Below are 20313 nucleotides of genomic sequence, written 5' to 3'. Positions count from 1 at the left end.
GCTGGAATCAAACCCCAGGTCTGGGGGCCAAATTCGGTCTCACCAGGGGAATGATGTGGCCCGAAATTCAATTCAAGATTAAGGTAAAGCACAACAAAGCATCAGCACCGACGATTGTCAATATTGTGAGCCACAAAGAGGACAAGACTGTTTATGGCGGCCCTGTTAGAGGGACGGCAGCCTCTCGTGTGGCTGGGTCTGACAGAGCGGATTCAGGAATCACTTGGATTGTGTTCACACTGACAGAAAAGGCCCGATTGTTCCCGGGCCAGCGACAGCCCTGACTTATTCCCAGTTACAGTCTGCTGCACAGCCTGCTGTAGCTTCGGCACTGAATGTTGTCATCAAAACATTGAGCAACCAACAGAGCTTTTGAAGGGCGTGTATGAGGTGAAGAGACAGAAAACAACTGGGGCTGGAAAGACGGTGCCGGCTGGGGGTATCATGTGCATCGGAGCAGCCAAACCCCTCCCCCCTCACTAAGTGCTGCAGAGATGTAAGAGTGTTTGTGTTCATGCGTGTGTGTGTGTGTGTGTGGAGGGGAGGGTGAGCGCATGTTACAGATGCATCGCTGATAAACGGGGAACTTTTCTCACTAGAAACAAAGGGAGCTTCGCTTCCCGCGACTCGACCCATTCCAAGATGAGAGCTCTGTCAACATCCTGGAGGGATTAATAGGAATTTGTGGTCCTCACAGAGCCACGGAGGAGCTGATACTGACAAGACTCCTCAGCCCGGGAGGAAGATTGACAGCTTAGCGTAGCGTGGGACACCAGGGCGTGGCGTTCTGGCCGGAATCCCCCAGGAGTGGAGGAAGATGTGCCTGTCTTCACGTGTGCCTTGCTCATGAGCTCCGACAGCAGAGTGCACGATGCTCTCCAGAGCCACTGTGCTACACTGCAATGTGCCAAAGCTGCTCATGCACAAACGCGCACTGGAATGAGCGCACACACACCAAGACCTCCCTCCCCCCTTGCCTCCCTCCCTCTCTGATTCCCTCCCTCTCTCCCTCCCCCTCTCTCTCTCCAGCTCGTGCACACGTCTAAGCTGGGACCAGCCAGCAACTGCAGCAATAATCCAGAGCGCTGACCCTGAATCAGACACTGTGAGGGAAGACACTGAGGATGGGGGTTGGGGGGGGACACGTAAAAAAAATAGGCCATTTTTTGTTTGGTTCCCTATTTGATAGAAAAATAGAAGACTTTGTAGAGGCTGAAAAATGTCTTTGGCACTTTTGAAAACACATTAAAAAAGAGGGTTTAAAAGGCCAAACTGGAAAGCTCTCTCTCCACGACAGAAATAGATTAAGATAATCTGACTTCATCCATGTCCCATTTGCTTTACCGCACCAAAAGGCAAAGCTCTTTATTTTCCCCATGATTCTGGTTGATGCCCTCACCTACGGCTGCGTGTGCTGGGTCGAGGCTGCGAGAATGAGACTAAGGTTCAAACAGGTTTCATCCAAAGCTCAGTGGCTCCGGTCTGCTTCACCTCCAAGAGTCCATCGCCTCATCGTTGAAGGATGCTCAGGCAAGTCCCGCCAGCAGGCGACAGGTGCCCAGACACTGCAAAGAGTTCATCCACCTATGAGTCTGGCCAGCCCCGGGTGGATTTGAGCCTGAACCGGGCCATACTCCACCATTTCTCCATCAACTGTTATCATTCCTTCTGGAGAAATTGGTTCCAGGCGCAGGGCCTTCACCTTCTGGTACACCAGATGAGGGCACCCGCAGGCCAAGTGGGCACCCTTCTCCATGGCCAGGAAGAGGCGAAGAAGCGCGGGCCTGGAGATGCCTGCCGTCACGTAGAAGAGATGAATCACTCCGTCGTCCGCCATGGCTCCGGGGACAGTCCACAGGTCCTCTGCCAGGTGCGACTGGTAAATAGCCAGAACCAAGATGAAGTCCACCTCCTTGACAACAGTCCAGCTCTCTGGGAGGGGTTGGTCCAGTTCCGGCAGCAGAGAATCCACCAGTGTGCAAGTTCTGCTGTCGCGCCGAGGTGCGGGCGTTTTGCCTGTGACCATGTTGTCGGAGGAGTTGGTGACGGCGTTTTGGCATGGCAACGAGGAGCCAAGCGACGGTCGCTGAGCCGTGGATGGCAGGAGATGAGGCCTACCCTTCAGAGGCTTGAGCGCCTCCTTCACGGGTAGGTAGGCCAGTCGCCCTTGGTAGACCCGGAGAGAGGCCAGGCGCACCAGGGTCCCCATCAGGAAGCGAATCGCCCCGACGTGCCGGTACTTCTCACTCTCTATGTCCACGTCTGCCACAAATCCCCAGGCCAGGGAGAGGAAGGAAAACAGGCGCTGTCTGGACGGAAGGTGGATGGAGACCAGGTCCATGGGTCCCACCAGACCCTTGCACAGCAGGAAGCCGCAACTCAAGAGAAGCTCCTCGTTCCACGCAGGAGGTGCCCTGAGACACAGAGGAGGTGGTTAGTTAGCACCTGTGGCAGATCCATCCCAGTCTGCCGTCACCAGCGTGCACACCTTCCTAACCCTGCGCCTACAACCCTCTGTCACGCCCCCCCCACTCATCCTGTCCTGTACTGTACTCCTCCGACCCTCCAGCTGGTTGCCTACATGGCTCCGCACGGTGGGTGCACCATCCTTTGTTCAGCGTCTCTGTGAGGACGGACGGCAGCTCAGGCGCGGGGATAACTACACATCAGGCACACAGGTCATTCTGTCTTTTCATCGAGGGACTTACTGCGAGTAGTGGTGGACGGAGGCGGCCAGGGCGTTGCCCGAGCCTCCGGGCAGGATCCCCAGAGGGATCTGGATAGCCTCCTGCCAGTCCTCTCGCTCCATTAGCCCATTTATCACCTGAGGGAACAACAAGAAAGAGAATCAGAGTGTGAACTGGAGTCCACCTGAAGAGATGATAGCTTGTTGTGTAGTGGCTCGGAGCAGCTACATATTCATGAGCAGGGCGGCTCGTGAGTGTTACATAAAACCTGACGCAGGCGGAAGACTTTAATAAATGAAATTCAGAGGCTTTTTGAATTTGTGCCAAAAGGATCTTTGTCATGTCTGATCCGGCATGAAACATTCATGGTTAAAAGAGCTCCCAGAATAGAAGCCCCAGCGTATCATGGCCCTGGCGTGGCAGGAGAAAGAGGTGAAGGTGGGAGCACCTCGTACAACAGGCCGTCTCCGGACATGATGACCAGGGCGTCCCACTGTGACAGGTCAGTCTTCCTCACCAGGTCCCGAGCGTGGTTCTGGTGCTCTGAGTAGAGAGACAGGGGCAAGGTTACGGTTCAGCTCAGACATGGCCCGCATCACTCTCCACACATGTGGCTACATTTTGCGTTTTTCTGCAAGGGAAATCATGCAAAATGGGTTTGTTGAGGTCAGAGGTCGTCCTCCGACCTTCCAGGTGCACAGCCCATGTCACCGGGTGTTACACAGTCAAAACTTCAAGGGCAAGCCTGAGAGAACAGCTGGAGCTCAAGGTCAAAGGATGAGCCTCGCTCCCTCCGTCAGCAGCCTCCGGGGCAGAGTCACAGTCATCAGGCTGAAATGGCTCATCACGTTAGCAGCTTCCAGGCAGCTGAGCTGCTGCACAAACAGCTGGGACTCGCTGTCACCCACCCACCCTGCCTGCCTGTCTGTATGTGTGTACAGAGTGAAAAAAGAGCTGTTTGTCCAGCCTGGATGCTGCGGTCCCAGAGGGGCTCCCTCTGCAGGGGGTCTCTGTGGACTCTTCCGAGTGTGGCATGGTGCTGCTGCAGGCAAGCGAGGCTGCCTCAGACAGTGGTGGAGCCACAGTGGTGGAGACCTGATGAAGCTGGACTTCCCTCAGGTCCAGTATCGATCCAGGAACTCACACCGCACCTGTCTTCTGCCTCTCCGCTTCCTCGGCTCGGGGAGGCAGGGATGGACAGACAGGCTGAGTGCACTGCACCGCAAAGCTGACTCAGCACTTTGAGTCCACCGGGGCTCAAGCTTTATTTGCCGGCCACTTCCTTATTGGCGGCTCGCTGCCAGACAAGAACCCAGCTATGCTCAGGTCCTGCTCTTCTTGAGAAGCAGTGTGGTGAGTCCAGCCAGGCCCTTCTGGCCGACCACGACACACCTCCTTAGCTGAGCGCTGTAACACCAACCACTGCAGACCACGGCAGGACTTCAAACACAGTCCAGTATTAAGTTCCATGCAACGACGCAACGCACAGCGTCTCCAGTCTCTTGTTCTTTTCAAACCTGTGGGACCGTCAGGTAGACACCACTCGCTCACACCTTCCTGTTTCCTCACTTCAATTGAGAGACAATGCTCATGTTGCACCTCTGCTCCACTTTCAATATGCGACTCGAGCAAGTGATTTAAATCCCAGAGATGGCATATCACCTGTCAGTCAAACATGGAGTGTTATTTTGGGAAGCTTCCCACTGAAGCCCTGAGCCGTCAGCCTCACTTCTGAGGGCTATGAGCAGGAGGAAAGAGCAGGAGCTGCTGACCTGTGATGACCAGCGTGTAGGGGACGGCAGCCTCGGTCAGCATGGCCTGCATGTGTCCGGTAAACAGCTGAAGAGCTTGACCGCGCCCGCTGTTTGGATTGACGAGGATCATGACTCTGCAGGGGCGGGGCACCTCGGAGTACAGCACGCCTGAGAGACAGAGGGGAGAGGAGGGTGAGCAGGAGGGGAGAGGGGACTCCCTGCCAGGTGAGGCACATTCAGAAGGACTGATACACGGAGCTGCCATGAGAAGATCCCAGGAGAGAGCAGCTCTAACATAAGGCCGTCAGTCAAGTGGCAGAAAGCAGGAAGTGGTGCGTACCAGAATGAAAACCTGCAGCATGAACATCTCGAAGAACATTATCGGCCAGGTGACAACACATCATCTGGCCGATAATGGCGCTGTTTTCAAGGGACTGGTGTCAGCTTCAAACCCCAGATCTTTCCACAGCGTCTCAAAACTAAAGGCCATGACTGATGACAGCAAGCGTGGAGTCATGACCCGACAACCCTGGAGCGCCGGGACAGGGATGGGACTCAGTGTCAAGGATGAGGACTGGTCTGAGAGTAGATGCTGCTCACACCTACAAATGGATCAGACAAACCTAGACTGGACCATAAGGACTTGAGCCACTTGGAGCACTTGACTGGGGTGCAAATGGCAGGATGCGCCCGGCACGTGGCTCCACCGCAGCGTCAGTGCATGACAGAGTGAACACAAGCATTTGCAGAGTAGTACTGGCCTAGGAATGTGCGAGTAGTGCTGGCGTGGCCGGCCAGCCTCAGCATCCTGGTCTCCTCACGTGTTTATTACCATTATTATTATTTCATGCTGGCCTACTTCCGCTCCTCCGCCATGTTTGTTCCATCTTTCATGCTCATCTCACTCAAACTCGCGACCCACTTCCCTCATTCTAGTCCTGGTTCTGATTCCGTGGTCATGGCTGCTCAGAAGCTGTGATACTGCTGTCAGAGGAGCGTGACACTTCCTCGCTAGCTTCTCTCTTCCCAACAGCTACGTCGGGCTGTGTCAAAAATAGCAACAACACTCTGGCGCCAGCACAAGTTGTGACTCCACTGACCCACACAGAAGCACCAGGGTTGCTAGCTTCGTCGTGCAGAGCACGTGTGGCTCTTCCAGAGGATTCTGCAACTATTGATAAGCTTGTGTGAAGCTGACCAATCAGGCTCAATCCAGAGCTTCTGCCTGCTCTTTGTTCACAAGGTGCTGACACGCTTCGCTAGCATGAAGAAGATGAAGCATGACCCAGCACGGAAGCTAAAAATAACTCAGTGGCAGGAAGAAACAAGTGGCCGTCTCCTTCAGCCTGCTGAGGACAGCAGAGGAGAGCAGACCTGCAGAGGCCGACGCAGGATGAAGAATGAAGTCTTCTACACCAACCTGCCGCTTCTGTCCGGGCACAGACCTCACACTCTGGTTTCCAGACTCTTTCACTAAGTCCTCTTCAGCTCTCTTTAGACCCAAACAGAGCGGGCCAAACTCCAGGCCCACGCAGACATGCAGTGGTGGACTTGGAGAGGCTAACCTTGTCATTGTGGTCGTGAGGCTGCAAGGGTGCTCCTGGACCAGAGACCAGCCCTGGGCGTGCAGCGGCACTCCCCCCAGGAGCCGGGTCACAGCTGCCTGTGAAGCCTAGAGTGGCCCTGAACGTATCGATTGGAAATTAGAGTCCAGTTTCCAAGGCCTTCTTCAGGAACCACACGCTTCCCACACTCTCTCAGCCGAGAGGCAGATTCGTGTTGCTTCTGCCCCTCACCAGGACTGACGCGGGAGCACAGCCAGTCCCGCACTGAGGCTCATTTGGCTGGTTTCAAGGGGGCGTCCTGTCCCACAGATGAAACCTCTCCTGGCAAACCTTTGTTGATATGTGAGGGAACGTTTCACACCAGCTCCAGACAGTGGTGTTGCATCTGCAAACAGGCAGGATTCCAGGGTTGAGTGGTTTGCAGAAGAGACGAGCGGATGAAGGAGAACAAACACCAGTCTCTGTTCACTGAGGCGCGACGGCTGGAAGTCTGGGGCCACGAGCCGCTGTGAGTCACAGAGCCTGATGCCAAGCCTCCAGAGAGACTGGGGAACTGCTGATCTTTGGGCAACAAACTCCACTCTTCTTCCAGAAACTCTCGTGTTTTTAGCATGAAATAGCAAGTTCTTTTCAGGAGACCACTGCTGCTGCTGATCCTCCCTGCTGGGTGTCAACCATGGCATCTAAGAACAGGAGCAGGTCCTTCAGCTCCAACCTTCCCTCTCTGCTCCCCACATGTGTCGCACGTGACTGGACCTCAGGAAACCACTGTCACAGGAAATAGCTCCCAGGCGTTTCTCATGATGGTCCGGGGACCAAGCCCTGTAGCACCCCATCTCTCCAAGTTCAGCGAGACAAAGGTCATGTTGAAGCCTCATGGCGAGTTTTGGGGAGTAGTGATTGTGACGTCTGGGACTGCAGAGGCAGGGAACGGAAGAGCCGGGAGAGATCAACTCAGCCACAAGTTCCAAGAGTCCAAAGACATTAGTGTCTCATTACACAGCATCCGAGCCTTCAGAAGGACTTTCAAATCTGCATGGAGTCAGCAGAGCAAGTCACCCAGTGACTAACAGTGTTCCGTGTCCGCCTCATCGTTGCAGCGTGACACAAGCCCTGCAGGGGCTGTGACGGAGCCCGGCGCAGCAGCTGAAGCAGATCCAAACAACTGCCCACTAATGGGGAGCAACTGGAAGATTGAAGTGATCTAAACAAGAGGCCTGCGCTGTTGAGCTGCCACTTTCACACTCATTATCTGACTGAACAGAAACGGCGCGCCGCCAACGCCGCTGCACTTTTAATCCAACCTTTCCATCTGCAGATGCCATGCAATTAACTTGGTGGTTAAACACCAGCCAGGATTAGTGAAGCGCCGACTTTCAGACGCCCTCCGCGCCCTGGAGCCCAGCTGAAGGGAGGAGTGCGCCGCTTTGATCACGCAGGCTTCACCAGTGTGTTCAAGTGACAGCTTGAACTCCACCCTGGGCAGGTGCCCACCATCACACCGCCCCTCAGAAGCTGCATCCAAGACAGGTTAAGCAAATGATGGTACCCAGTGTTGGATCCCTGAACTGGTTCATCTGTGCCCTGGAAAGCTCTTTGATGAATGCGGTGGGGGGGGGGCTCTGCCCACACCAGAGCAGAGCTGGACCTGGCTGCCCGCCCTGAGGCCACCGGCAGGGAGGGCCACCTCCTCCTTCTCTGAACATCTGACACCTCTCAGGGCCGCATCTGAAGCTGCACCTGAGAACGACACGCTGATCTCCAACATCATCGCCGGCTCCCTAATGAGTGGTAGGGTGATTAGCTGCGTAAACACTTCGGGAGTGTTCTCATGTTAATTCATGTGCAGAGACACTAATGAGAGCAGGAAACAAAGGAAGCATCTGCATCCTAACGAGAAGCGGGAGTCTAATGAGACCGAGGATCCAGAAGTGCCGGTGCTGTTTTCATGCCACTGTGGCTCGTTAGCAACCCGCTCGCCGCGGGACTTGGCTGAGCAGCGAGAGAGAAGCAGTCGCGCTCAGCTGCTCAGGTCATCTCCCAGGTCAACCGAGAGACGTGGTGGTCCTCAGCCGGCTCTTCGCCCTGGGGAGGAGCATCTCCCGGGTGACGGAGCTCCTCACCCTCTCGCTCCGGAGAGTCGGGACACCACGCCAGAGCCCGAGTCTGTGCCCGTCGGTGAGAGCGTTACGGAGATCGGCCAAGTCGATCACGCGCTTGTCTTTTGGCTCAGCTCACAGACACTGACGCAGAGTCCTCGTCTGCCTCATCTTCCCACCGTCAGGTCAGACGAGCATCTGGTGCCATGTTTTCACCGTCACGTGAAACCAAACCGTCTGAATCCGGTTGGAACAGTCGGCGCGAGCGCGAGCAGGTCCAGCAGGTTTCGGAAGGCACAGGAATGTGAGCAGCTTCCCTCAGTTTCGGGCTGGGATTTTACGTAAGACTCTCCGGTGGCCTCTGTTCAGGACTGCCCTCGCGTGACCCAGAGCCAAGTGAAGCACCCCGAACAAACGTAGGATCAGTTGGAAGTTTGCAGTGTGAGTGCGGGAGGATGGAGCGGCTCACCGTCTCTCCGGGGTTTCTGCCGCGCACAGGCGTCTCTGATGGCGCGAGCCCACTTCTCAGCCTCCTGCAGGTTCCTGAGCGGGTCCTGGACCAGCGCCACCCGGAAGCACTGCTCCACCCGCTGGCGGGACACTCCGGCGCTCATCCAGCGTCTCTTGAACGGGTAGAAATAGGCGGTGAAGTAGGCGCCGACGTCCGTGCCGTCCGGACCCCGGTGCGAGCGGCAGCCGACACAGTCCGTCAGGCTGAAGAGCACCGCGGCGTCGGCGGCTCCGGGGGACGCGCAGATCCTGCGGATGGTCAGCGCGCGCTCCGTCAGGCTCACCGAGAACCGGACCTTGTCGTCGAGCATGTCGCTGAACTCCCCGTGCAGCAGCATCCCCGCCACCCCGTTGGGCGGCTGCTGCCCGCGGGGAGCCTCCGCTCCAGCGTTCTCCATCCCGGACGGAGCGACGGTGCGGTTCTGACTCCGAACCTGCTGCCAGTCTGGCCCGGGACCCGCGAGTCTGTCGGTGTCAGCTGGTCGGCCCCATGTCTCCATCTAGTGGCACACAGGAGTACTGCGCCCTGAGTCGCTGCTCTCCGGTGAGACGCGCGACTTCACAGTGGGGCGCGGCCTGTCCTGAAGGACGGTGGCTGAAAACAACCATAATTCGGACAGTGGTCCCGTGTTCAGGGTTGCGGCTGCGTCCCCGAGTCTCGTTCGCCTGTCAGGGGGGAGAATATCCTCCAAACATCTGGAGCAGCGTTCCTGCCTCCAGAGCTGACTGAATTTCCGGAACTACATCGGCCTGGTTTCTAATTCCATTTGGCCGCTGTTTTTTCCTTCTAAGAACCGAACGAGCGACGTTATATCCCATAGATAATCGTTATCAGCTTAATTTCGCTGCGAGTTTGTCAGGCCGAATATCCGGTTTCAAAATAAGAGCTCACCAGAGGGGAAATGACCGAAGTTGCCTGCAGCCCCAAATAGCCGCTGCGGGGAATTATCGGATTCTCGATGAAAAACACTTGTTTCCGTCACGTGTGGGCCGTTATTTCAAATCTGCAATAACCGCGTCATGCGATGCTCATGAAATGAGTCACTTGTAAACGAACCATAATGACATTGTTCAGCGAAACGCGCGCTCGACGTCACCACGCCCATGGGTGCCCACGTGACTGGTGACGCATACAGCATATATAATGAAACCACGCGAGATTTTCTGCCTCACTTTCCCAGCCGAGATGGCACAAGGATGTGCGCGCTCTCACAGTCCGACCAAATCTAGTCGTTCATGTCTGCGACTCTGGCTCAACATGAACCACCCTCCATGAAAAAGGTAAGTCAGAACGTCCGTCCCTGTAAGATAAGATGTAAAGCACGCAGAGCTTATTTCTACCACGATGCTAGCCAAGTTAGCTGCTAGCTGCTGTCTGAGACCACGTGTTGCGGCTCGATGAGCAGCGCTTCAACCGTGTTGCTTCAGTAAGATGTGGTTTGCGTTGCAGGTGTCTTCTTGTCACCGTCAGCGGTTCATGTGGAGAGAAGGGTAAGTGCTTTAAGATCATTTTCTCCGACAAGCTCCTCTGTGAATGATGATTTGTTATCCCTGTCTGAAGACACCTTGTGGAAGACGTTCATATCTGACCTGTTTGTTCGGTGTGTGGCGTCACGTGGCGTCTTGAAGAGAATCTAACTGGTGTATTTGGTCAGCAGACTCCAGATCTACTATGGAACGGCGTCAACAGCGACCTGGACTCCTGAGCGTCAAGGTATGTCACGAACAGAGTCTTGCTCTTGCTTCCAGGAGACATCTGTGATTAGAACTGCTGCAATAGGAAGTGCCGTCTGATGCGAGAACTGACGATTGCAACACAGCTGAGAACTCTGAGGCTACCTTGAACCTCACTATGCCCGCTTACTTTCATGGCAAACTGAAGCGTCTATCTTCTTTAAAGGTTTCAAGGAGAAGGCAAGACCTCATGGAGTCATGACCGGGGCTCACCGTGTGTTAAGGTACGTGTCACTGCTTCGTCTCCTGCCACATTGAACCTGGTCACTGATGAAAACCACTGCAATAGGAAGTGCCGTCTGATGCGAGAACTGACGATTGCAACGCTCCTGAGAAACAAAGCACTGCGTACTAGATCGGTCCTTCTCTGGTGCTTGTGTTCATCTCTGAACTTTTCATCTGCAGGCTGACTCGGTGCATGTGGGAAGCTGACGCTCATGGACCTAAGATGAAAAGGTACGTGGATCAAGCTGCATCTGAGAAGGTCAAGCCAGTGATGAGCCAAGTTATCCCTGTCTGAACCTTCTGTGGAGTCCTGGTAACCTGAGGCTTGACTGGGAACGCAACGTTGCTGTGAAGCTGAATGTTGTCAAGGGTCTCACCTGAGTCGTCTGTCGTTTCAGAGGGAGGACACCATAAACCTGTCCATGTTTGACATGTAAAATCATGCTGTACAAACATGAGGCTCAACATGTGAATAAAGTCTGAATCACCCGTCAAGCCTGGTTAATCACCTTCTAAGACTCAGTGATGGAGTAGGGATGACTTTTATTCTTGGCATTGCATGGTAACTGCACAACACTAGCCACCAGTCAAACTTCCATCTTTAAACAGACATTTCTGACTCCTGATAATCCAAGGGCTGAACATCCTGCTCCCACTGGCACTAGATCCTTCTGGATCGAGGTCAATCCTGTACTGACCGACCATGACATGGAGGCTGTGTCAGTGGCCCAGGGCAGTCGGACGCTCATCTGTGGCACCTGCTTTGGAGTGGCTTGGAGCTTCTCAGGGCACCTAACAAACACGTTGCTCTAGAGAAGCACTGATGAAGGCTTGGCTTCAGACATTACATCTGTCAGCACCATTGGTCCACCTGTATGGCTTCTTTTTCAAGTTTTCCAAGAAGATCTGCTCCTCTTCTAAATATTCACGGTCCTGTGGGTTGAGGGGGAAAAATTAATTTGATATCTACTACAGTACTAGTCAGACATTAAACAGAACAATGAGGCTCATAGATCCAGAGCGATGTGCAGGAAATGCCACATGAAGCATCAACTCGCAGTAGACGACCAAGGTTGGACTCATGCTTCCAGCCAGCTCCAACTAACGGCAAGATGAAGCTCTTTCTGACATCACGGGTGCATGTCATCAACCGTGTTAGTTCTCTACCTTGGCTGCGGTGTACTTCCACAGGGCCAGAGTCGCTGCCAGAGCCATGGACTGAGAGCTCCGCACGGTGACAGCAGCAGACGTCTGTTTGCCGCGTAGTGACTCTGAACCGTCGTATGAAGCAGAAATGTCACAATGCAACGTCCCACTTTGCTTGGGAAGCCTCCTGGTGGGCTGCTTCTGCTGCTCTCTGTGTGGGACGCTCAGCCGCTCCTGAAGGCAGCAGCACACCACAAGGTCACATCGCCACAAGGATGGCGAGCACTGTGAGCTGCACACCTGCAGGACGCGCTTCTCGTGCTGCCGCAGCCTCTCTGTTTGGAAGTGGATGTTCTTCAGCCGGGCCTCGTGCTCCTGCTCCACCTGGGTGGCCTCTTGCAGCGCTCGTTCTCCCTGCTCATATCTGTCGGCCGCCAGCTGCAGACCGGAACGTTACAACACGGCTGGCTTGCCAGGACGCTGCTGAGGGTGGATCATACTCACCTTGCTGAAGGCCTCCACTTCCTGGACTCGTGTGTTGAGTCTCAAGGCGCTGCTGCTGATCCGCTGCTTCTCCAGGTTCAGCTCCTCTCGCAGTCTCTCCAGCTGCTCTCTCTCCTGGATGACTGACGCCTCCTTCTGCTTCAGCTCAGCAGTGCGAAGCTTCCACTCGGCTTGTTCCTGCCAGAAGCTCAAGAGTGAGATTTCCTGCTCAGCTCCCTCTCCCGCCGCGCTGCAGCCCACCTGCGCCAGGCTCATGATGGAGTCTTCCCTCTTCTCCAGCAGACTGCTGACAGCTCGCTCAGCTCGCTCCTGTCTGGCCTTCTCCTGAGCGTGAAGCTGGCTCCACTCCGCTGCCAGCTTCCGCCTCTCTTCAGTGCACTGCTGCATCACAGACTTCTGCTCCTCCAGCAGAGCGCTCTGACCCAGAGAGGCAGCAGCTGAAGAAAGGTTTACTGCGGAGTGGGTCGTGCCTCACCTTGGCTCTGTCCAGCTCTTCCCTCTCCACGTTGATCTGCATGCTGAGCGAGCGTCGCTCCTCTTCCAGGCTCCTGAGGGTGGACTCTGCTTTAGCCTGCTCGCCACTCACCCTCCAGCGCTCCTGCAGACAGAAGGCCGGCCAGTCATCATGCATTTCACTCATGGACCGAAAAACTGAAAACAAGGACGTGGAGTTCGGGTTTGGAGTCTGAGACTCCTGAGTCTGGAGCCTCAGAATAGTCAGAGATGCAGATATGTTGAAGAAAGGACAGGATCCGGAAGGAGTGAAGAAGTTTGGAGACAAAGTTAGGGAGGACAGATGATGACATGACGACACTCCAAGGAGCCCGACCTTCTCCAGCTGTCTCTGTTGCTCACTGATCTGAGTGTCCATCCTGGAGATGATCTCCTTCAGATACGCTCGCTCCTCTGTCATGGACTTCTGCTGCTGGGCCACTCGGTCCTGCATGACTGGACACTAGTCTTGAACGACTGGATGCATGTCTCACGTCATCGTGTCTGTGAGGAGGCTTTACTTCTCAGCTGCTCGTCTCTGTGTCTCGCTCCCTGCTCCAGGTCGTGAGCCGTGTGCTCATGGGTGCTCTCCACCCTCGAGGAGATCTCACCTAGCTTTAAGGAGAAGTGCTCCATCTGCTCGATCACTGCCGTCAAAGACCTGAAACCCAGACGTGACACTCAGCAATAACAGAATTAGCAGGCATGCCTTGATGCTTCGTATTCAACCGGCAGAAGCTGATGCATTTGGAAAGTCACCTTGTTTGAGAAGTTGCACTAGTAACTGCATCAATCTCTTCTTCTTTCAGCTTCTTCAGCCTTCGCACTTGGTCCTCATGGTCTTTCTTCATCTCCAAAATGGACTTTCTGTTGAAACGGAAGGGCGTTCAAAATGGTTCCTCTTGGAAGGAAGGTCCCCAAACTCCCAGGTGAGGTGACCTCTGAAGCTCTCGGAGCCTCTCCACCTCGCGGTCTCTTTCCTGCTGGGCCTGGGACAGTTTCTGTTGGTAGAGCAGCTGCAGCTGGGCCCGCTCCTCTTCAGCCGCCTGCTTCAGCGAGCTCATGCGCTCCATGAGGTCCTGGTACTCCTCCTGCTGTCGTGTTTCCCTCTGCGCTGCCGACTCCTCCAGTATCTTGACGCGATCCCTGCAGGAGCAGTAAGAGATGAGACACCATCTGCAGGAGAGGAGAGTGGGAAAGGCCTACTTGTGTGCGTTTTCCAACAGCTCGATGTCTCGCTGGTGTCTCAGCTGGACGCTCTCCAGCAGCGAGTAACTTTGGTCTCGCTCCAGCTGCAGCGCCTTCACCTGGGATACACAACGTTCCACTTTGAACCCACCAAAGTGCGTCAGGAGGCCACACCTTCAACACAACACCTACATGTCCCTCCAGCTGTGAGATGCGCGACTGTAAAGCCTGATGATCTCCATGGACCTCCTTGGGTCGCTCCACGGCCCGCGGCAGCTGGGCCTGGATCAGCTAAGCAGCCGTGAGAACAACAGCAGCTTTAACATGCTGAAGTCCCAACCACGCGAGATGCACGGCTGACACAGCACACCTGCTGCTGCAGACCGGCAGCAGCCTCGGAGGGAGACACACAGATGAATGAGCAGCCATACCTGTTGCTGAGCAGCGGCGGCACCAGTGGGGACTGGCTTCAGGTGAGGAAACGCTGCAGGAAACATCAAGCAGTGTTGAGAGAAATGATCAAGTGAAACGTGAAACACTGAATCTCTTTCATGCTGAGAACATAATTTAAATAATGCACATTCAGCAGATAATTCATTATTCAGAACTCAGGGTTTGCTCACTCCCTGTGGCAGCAAGGTGTAATTACAGTTCCACCAGTGGGGACTCTGCTGGCAGTAGTCCAACAGTGGGGTTGGTTCATGAGCTGCTTGCATTTCCATATGAGATGAACAAAAATGAGAATGGAATTCACCTCCTTCAGTTGTGGCCCTGCTGACAGCAGCGGACAGATCAGCGCTCCTGAGAGATTGGATCGACAGTGTCAACCTTAAGAAATGTCAAAAGATGAGAAGAGGCTTCATACTTTGGTTCTCCAGCGGCTGGACCAGGGTCGGCTCTGGTGCGGAGGGAGCTAGCTGCTGCACTGAAAGAGCACAGCACAAGGTTGTAGGAACAGCAGAAATGACAAACTTGTAATACTCCGCCTCACAAACCTTTCAAACGACTCCAGATCCATCAGGCCTCCCAGGTCAGGAGGCTGTTCCTCTTGCTCTTCAGCCTTTGGCGTACTTTTCTTCCTGCTCAGTGCTCCACTCAACCAGTCATCCTCCTCATCTTCTCTGGTCTTAGGAACCTGCACTTCGGTCTCCGTGGGAGCTTCTATCTTCGTAGCAGGATTAGTGGCCTGAACTCTTGTCAGTGATGACTTCCTCTCCAACAATGGAGAGTCCATGGAAAACTTGCTGTCTTGGGCATCATCTTGTAAAAGGCTGTGGTTGGTCTTGAGGCCAAGCCAGTCGGCTGAGCCGCGGGGGCGAGGAGCTTGGTTAGGCTTCCTCTCTGGCGTGGACACACTGACGTCCTCGCTGGAAAATCTGACAAAAGCAACAAGTACTAAGATGATGACACAAGCCAGTTGTGACAGAGCTTGACACACACCTGACTGACTGTCTTCGGGACTGGCGACCTTCAAGGTCGGATCCAATAGTGGGCTGATATGACCCCAGAGCATCATCTAGGCTCAGGTTTCCAGTTAGACAACTCAGTTCAACTCAGTGGCATCATCCAGTCTCACCTCTGACACTGGATGCTCTGTCCTGGGGCTTCTCCTCTTCCTGGTCCTTGCTCTCACTTGAGAGATGAGATGAAGACAAACCGTCCAAAATCTCATCCACTTTTGTCCGTGCTCTCTGCGGCGGGACACGACTGCTGTCCCCCGAAACACAGACAAACGTTACAAGTCAAATACCAGGAAGCCAGTTTTAGAAACCAGCCAAACCTGAGGTGAACACGCACAAGACGTCTGAGGACTCAAGGCCTTTCAGCGCTTCACTGACACTACTTGAACATGAAGGAGAGAGAACTCACCGTGGTTTATTGGACCAGAGAACCATGTCTTTCCTCTTTGATTCCTTCTCATCCCTGTCAAACCCGAGCGCATCCATCAGGTCGTCTTTATCCTCCTCAAATGTGACCTCCGCTCGTCTTTGGCTCGGTTTGTCTGAAAACGTCTGACTTAGCAGGTGGAAAGCCGGAAGAGGAAAGTTTAAACTTACTCGTTTCAGGATTCAAAAGTGACGGTGAAGTCACCAAAGGTTCCTTCACCTTTCCCTTAGGTTCTGGTTTGGAATCATCGGGTATTAAATCGTTCAGCAGGTCAGACACAGGTTCATCTGCAAAGAAATATCATTCTCATCATATACAGAGGATATGGAGAGTCGGACACAAGGGTCGTGCTATTTGTGCTTCCACTATTAATCTTATTCTCGACCACAGGGTGGCAGTAATGAAATTTCACCTCACTTCAAATGTTCTTGCAGACTCACCTGAGGATGTCCTCTTTCCCGTGTTGTGAGCTGTGACTGGAGGTTCCTTTAATGATGTAGCTTCATCTGAGCAGAGAAAAGGCTCAAACACAGCCGTTCACACACAAACATCATCCAAGTGCTGCTGGAATACCTCCCGCTCCAGAGTCCTGGTTCAACCGAGGTCTTGGTCTGGCCACCAAAACACTTCTCTTCTTGGGTGCAAACAGGTCTGCGTCCATGTCGTCGATGTCCTATCAGAAAACAAGGGAAGTGGGAAGTGAAGCAGAGATGAATACGGGGCCCCACCTTGTTGATCAGGATACCTTCAGCGTCTGCAGGATAGCGTCAGGATCTGCCGCCGATATGTCAGAGCCCTAATTCCCAATGAACCATGCTTAGTTAAAGACTTGACAACCGGACACTCATTTGTGCCAACTCACTTCACTGTCGCCTCCATCGAGCTTCAGCTCCTCTTCCAGCATGCTGAGGATATTGTCAGCGGCCAGTGTGCTGCAACACAAACTCATCACCTCACGCCGATGGAGATTGTCTTCATGAGAACAACAATGGAGGCACCCACTCACCGGTCCAAGCTTCGTCTCCCTCGGGGCTCTGTGGAGCGAGTGACAGAGAAACCATGACCATGAAGTGTCGCAAATGCATCACGTGAGAATGTCACTTGCATTTCACCAGGCAAAAGTAAACATGTCAGAGGGAGGTGAGAGAGACAGAGTTGGACCAAGAATGTAGGAGGAGGACAAGAGGAGGAGGAGGACAAGTGAGGATCATGATGAAGGAGCACATGAAGGGAAGAGGTGTGACTTGGAAGCATGATTCACTTGCCGTCTTTCATTTGAGTAGCGTTAAACAATCACACGATACTATATCAATACAAGAAACGTTCTTCGTGTTTGGTTTGGTTTACCTCGAGTGTATGCGCCTTTAACTTTCGTTGCCTGGACGGAATAAAGGAAACAGTCACAGATAACGGTGGTATATTTGTACACAACGGGGCTTTGAAAGGGCGTGAATATTTTCAAATAAACGCGAATGACTGACTCACCATGACTGAGTCTTGTACAGTTAGCATCGGGTAGCTAACGCTCGCGCTCACCAGGCGTCCACCGTTTCCATTGGTAACCGGTTAGTTCAAACAAATCCCAACTCGAACTCTCAGTTGGAGTCGGCCTATTTGAGCGAGCGTCTGAAAATGGTCAATGAAAGCTACTCAGCATCTTTTCTCCATGAAACTACAAAATGGCTGATTTTGATTTAAAGCCGCGCGAAAGCACGAGCTACATTGGCCAACAATGCAGTGTCGAGGCACCTAAATATGGTTTTGGCCTCGCGCGTTTCACCTAACAAATCGAAGAAAAAGTTTGACTTCGAGCGACTGAGCAGCTGTGTTCGCAAGAACAACTTGGGTTTAAAACAAGTACTTCCTGTTTGTGAGATCCATTGCATTGTGGGTAAAGTAGTTCCGAACAGCCATGGAACCGTTCGCTGCGGCGTGTCAGCTGTGCTTGTTTACACCGTCAACCTTTTACAGGTGCAAATTCCCAAAGCAGCGGCTCAGTTATGACTAGTTAGACTGGCGAGTGCGGCGCAACACAGCACTTCGAATACGACTCTGACATGAGGGAAAAGCGATTCTCACGCTCAAGATCGTACAATAAACTTGCTATTAACTGGTTTGAACACAAGTACTGGCATATCAAGCGCAAGGGTCCGACAGCAGCGTGATGACCTGCGGACCCGCTGCTTCACCATCCCGGGTCGATGCTCCTGTTGAGCCGCCTCGCGTCAACAGGGACGGTGAACACGTGTCTGAGCGGGAGAATCCGCTACTCACCGCCAGGTGGCAGTTCAGGTCGGCTTCTAAGGCGATGTTTGCGCGCCATGAATTATAAAGCTCTCATCTAAATTTAATCCAGGCCTGAGCTGTACGTGTCACGTCAGAACATTGTTTTATTTCACAGCACGACCTTTCCTCTAAATCTCGAGTCTAACCTCGCAACATGGTGCGGGTGGATAAAGTTGCGGAAGCTAATGTCGACAACGTGCACGTCACCAAGGCGTCAGGCTCATGTACCGGGGAAGAACCCTGAGATCCACACTAGTTTACACAAACTAGTGTTTGTGTAAACTAGTGTGCGTGTCTGTTTGGCTCACTGCAGCTACAAAGGCTGGAATCTGAGGTCCCTCAGGTGACAAGATAAGTCAGGCGAGCAGGCCAAAGGTGAGTGGGCTTGGACCTCGGACTGGCCTCTTGGTGTCTTGGTGTCTGTCTCAACGCTACGCTCAAAATGAACGGCAACATTTTCTCAGCCTTTTATTTCAATGAAAAACAGAATTACATTTTTCTGTGACAGTTTTTTGTTTTCACTCAGAAATAGGCACTGCTACTTTCAAGTTTATAAAATATTGGATCACTGACAGCTGTGTTTGATGGATGCCAGCACTTGCGTTCAGTGACTTCGAATGGACTTTTATTGAGAATAAAATGACGAGTCAGCGAGACCTTCCACTGCAGCCCATGTCTGCAGTCTCAAAGTGAGCCGACCACAGCACGATCAAAGGCCTCCACCACAGCGCTGGCCTCTTAAATCTCCTTCACGAAGATTGAAGATCAAGCTGAGAAGCAGACACAAGACGGGAGAACTGTGTGAGTGTGTTTGAGGAACGTCACCAGTCCATCATCCTCACCTGAGGGTCCCCAGGTGATCCTACCTTCTCATCTCTGACTTGTTGTTCGGGCCGGTCACTGGCTCACTGCAGTTTGTCTCTGCAACAAAGTCAGGTGGTGTATTCACAACAAGGCATCGAAGAGATAGATTGTTGAATGATTTATCATTAGCAGATCCACATCTCCAGAGCTGAATGTGGGACAGGCTCTTCATGCATCTGTGCCTCTGGAACATGCTCCATCGCTCCACTTGTCTGAGACACCCCCATCCTCAGACCCACACGTGCTGACATACATTTCCCTTCGCCACGACCACTGGTGCCATCATTGGGCTGGTCCTGATCCAGGGAAATCAGATCCTCTTTTCCTCTGGGTCTGTTTCCCTGACAAGATACTGTCTCAACCTCGAAACCACCTTCTCAAAGTGCAGTCTCGTGTCCACTCGGAGGCTGTATTGCAGGAAGTCGTGAGGTGTTACATGAAGCCTGGCGACCCTGGGCTGAAGGTCATCCCTGCTAACCACCACTCTCCTGACTCAGTGCACTCTCACCTGGTCGTTGTGTGAGTTGAACTTGCTGTAGGTTCAGATCAAGTCAGAGCAGTGCACTTGGCATGCTGCAGCAGTGGGATGCTTTGACAGTTATGTCAGCAGAAAACAAGGCAGGGCACTTACCCTGGAACGTTGTCGTTTGGGGACATCTGCTCCCCTGGGGCCTCTTTTTCGATGGCCTCGTTCTGCCTGTGAACATAAGCATGAGAAAGTACCGACACATTCCAACACGTCAATCTCAACGAAACTTCAGATGACTTGGAGAAGATTTCAGCGCCATTTGTCATCAACAGAGGAGGAGCCACATTGACAGCGTCAGTTACCTCAGTCCCCTCAGGCCACCTTCCAACCAGAGACCTGGAGGGAAGGTTCTGACCACTGACTACAACCACAGCATCATTGGCTCCAGCCAGAGGAATCCTTCAGACCTCTGCTGTCCACCAGGAAACCTTTCTCTGCTGCTGCTAAGTCCTCACAGGCCGGCTAGCTTGGAGCCTGGCGGCTAACTAGCCGGGTCTGCCTGAGCCTTGCTGTTCATTTACCCGCCGGTCCACACCACTCTGCCCTCATCCCACGGCCCACAGGTGAGGGGTCTGTGGAGGGTTGCATCACTAGTCACGGCCGCCGCGCATCAGTACTCACGGCCAGATTTTGTTGGCAAATCGGTGCCGAAGCAGAAGAGCGAAGGTGGTGAGGACCATCATGGTGGTACACATGGTCCCAGCCCGAGGTTCTGCTCCCTGCAGTCACTTCACCCGGACCTGCTCTCTTCCCATTGAGGAGTGTTCCTGTGGCTCCTGCTGCAGCCCACTCATGATGAAGAAGATTAGCTGGGGGATTAGCGGGGATAAAGAAGGAGGGCTG

The 20313-nt window shown here is 53.6% G+C and overlaps 2 protein-coding genes and 3 non-coding genes across 8 annotated transcripts; 3 read left to right on the top strand and 2 right to left on the bottom strand.

Moving 5' to 3' along the window:
• Positions 1-1017: 1017 nt before the first annotated feature.
• LOC128751109 (sphingosine kinase 1-like) lies at positions 1018-9069 on the bottom strand. Of its 2 annotated transcripts, XM_053851917.1 has the most exons (5): positions 8575-9069; positions 4460-4609; positions 3136-3230; positions 2709-2824; positions 1018-2414 (listed from the first exon to the last, which is right to left on the bottom strand). In XM_053851917.1, exons 1-5 carry the CDS (start codon positions 9011-9013, stop codon positions 1577-1579), a joined length of 1638 nt encoding a protein of 545 aa, XP_053707892.1. In that variant the 5' UTR covers positions 9014-9069; the 3' UTR covers positions 1018-1576. The 2 variants fall into 2 exon arrangements, with proteins under 2 accessions (XP_053707892.1, XP_053707893.1); XM_053851918.1 differs by lacking the exon at positions 4460-4609.
• Positions 9070-10369: 1300 nt separating this feature from the next.
• On the top strand, positions 10370-10441 carry LOC128751700 (small nucleolar RNA SNORD49). Its single transcript, XR_008413277.1, has one exon. It is a non-coding gene; the product is annotated as a small nucleolar RNA SNORD49 (small nucleolar RNA).
• Positions 10442-10612: 171 nt separating this feature from the next.
• On the top strand, positions 10613-10684 carry LOC128751699 (small nucleolar RNA SNORD49). Its single transcript, XR_008413276.1, has one exon. It is a non-coding gene; the product is annotated as a small nucleolar RNA SNORD49 (small nucleolar RNA).
• A 150-nt stretch (positions 10685-10834) lies between these two features.
• LOC128751712 (small nucleolar RNA R38) lies at positions 10835-10903 on the top strand. The gene has a single exon (XR_008413289.1). It is a non-coding gene; the product is annotated as a small nucleolar RNA R38 (small nucleolar RNA).
• A 164-nt stretch (positions 10904-11067) lies between these two features.
• Positions 11068-18299, bottom strand: LOC128751108 (fas-binding factor 1 homolog). 3 transcript variants are annotated; one of them, XM_053851916.1, is made up of 27 exons: positions 17277-18297; positions 17139-17169; positions 16798-16825; positions 16654-16723; positions 16537-16587; positions 16365-16464; positions 16232-16297; positions 15962-16078; positions 15774-15906; positions 15481-15611; positions 15345-15420; positions 14900-15280; positions 14770-14829; positions 14659-14705; positions 14336-14388; positions 14097-14195; positions 13923-14023; positions 13656-13862; positions 13476-13583; positions 13238-13377; positions 13054-13172; positions 12700-12822; positions 12465-12641; positions 12225-12401; positions 12021-12158; positions 11742-11954; positions 11068-11507 (listed from the first exon to the last, which is right to left on the bottom strand). In XM_053851916.1, the coding sequence occupies exons 1-27, from the start codon at positions 17301-17303 to the stop codon at positions 11412-11414; spliced, it is 3069 nt and encodes a 1022-aa protein (XP_053707891.1). In that variant the 5' UTR covers positions 17304-18297; the 3' UTR covers positions 11068-11411. The 3 variants fall into 3 exon arrangements, with proteins under 3 accessions (XP_053707891.1, XP_053707890.1, XP_053707889.1); XM_053851915.1 differs by having other exon boundaries at positions 12700-13172; positions 17277-18299; XM_053851914.1 differs by having other exon boundaries at positions 11070-11507; positions 12700-13172; positions 15481-15614; positions 17277-18294.
• Positions 18300-20313: the final 2014 nt, after the last annotated feature.

This window comes from Synchiropus splendidus, chromosome 19, assembly GCF_027744825.2.
Source record: "Synchiropus splendidus isolate RoL2022-P1 chromosome 19, RoL_Sspl_1.0, whole genome shotgun sequence".
Lineage (NCBI taxonomy): Eukaryota > Metazoa > Chordata > Actinopteri > Syngnathiformes > Callionymidae > Synchiropus > Synchiropus splendidus.
Note: the sequence above shows the minus strand (reverse complement) of the source record. Positions and strands in the feature narration are given on the sequence as shown.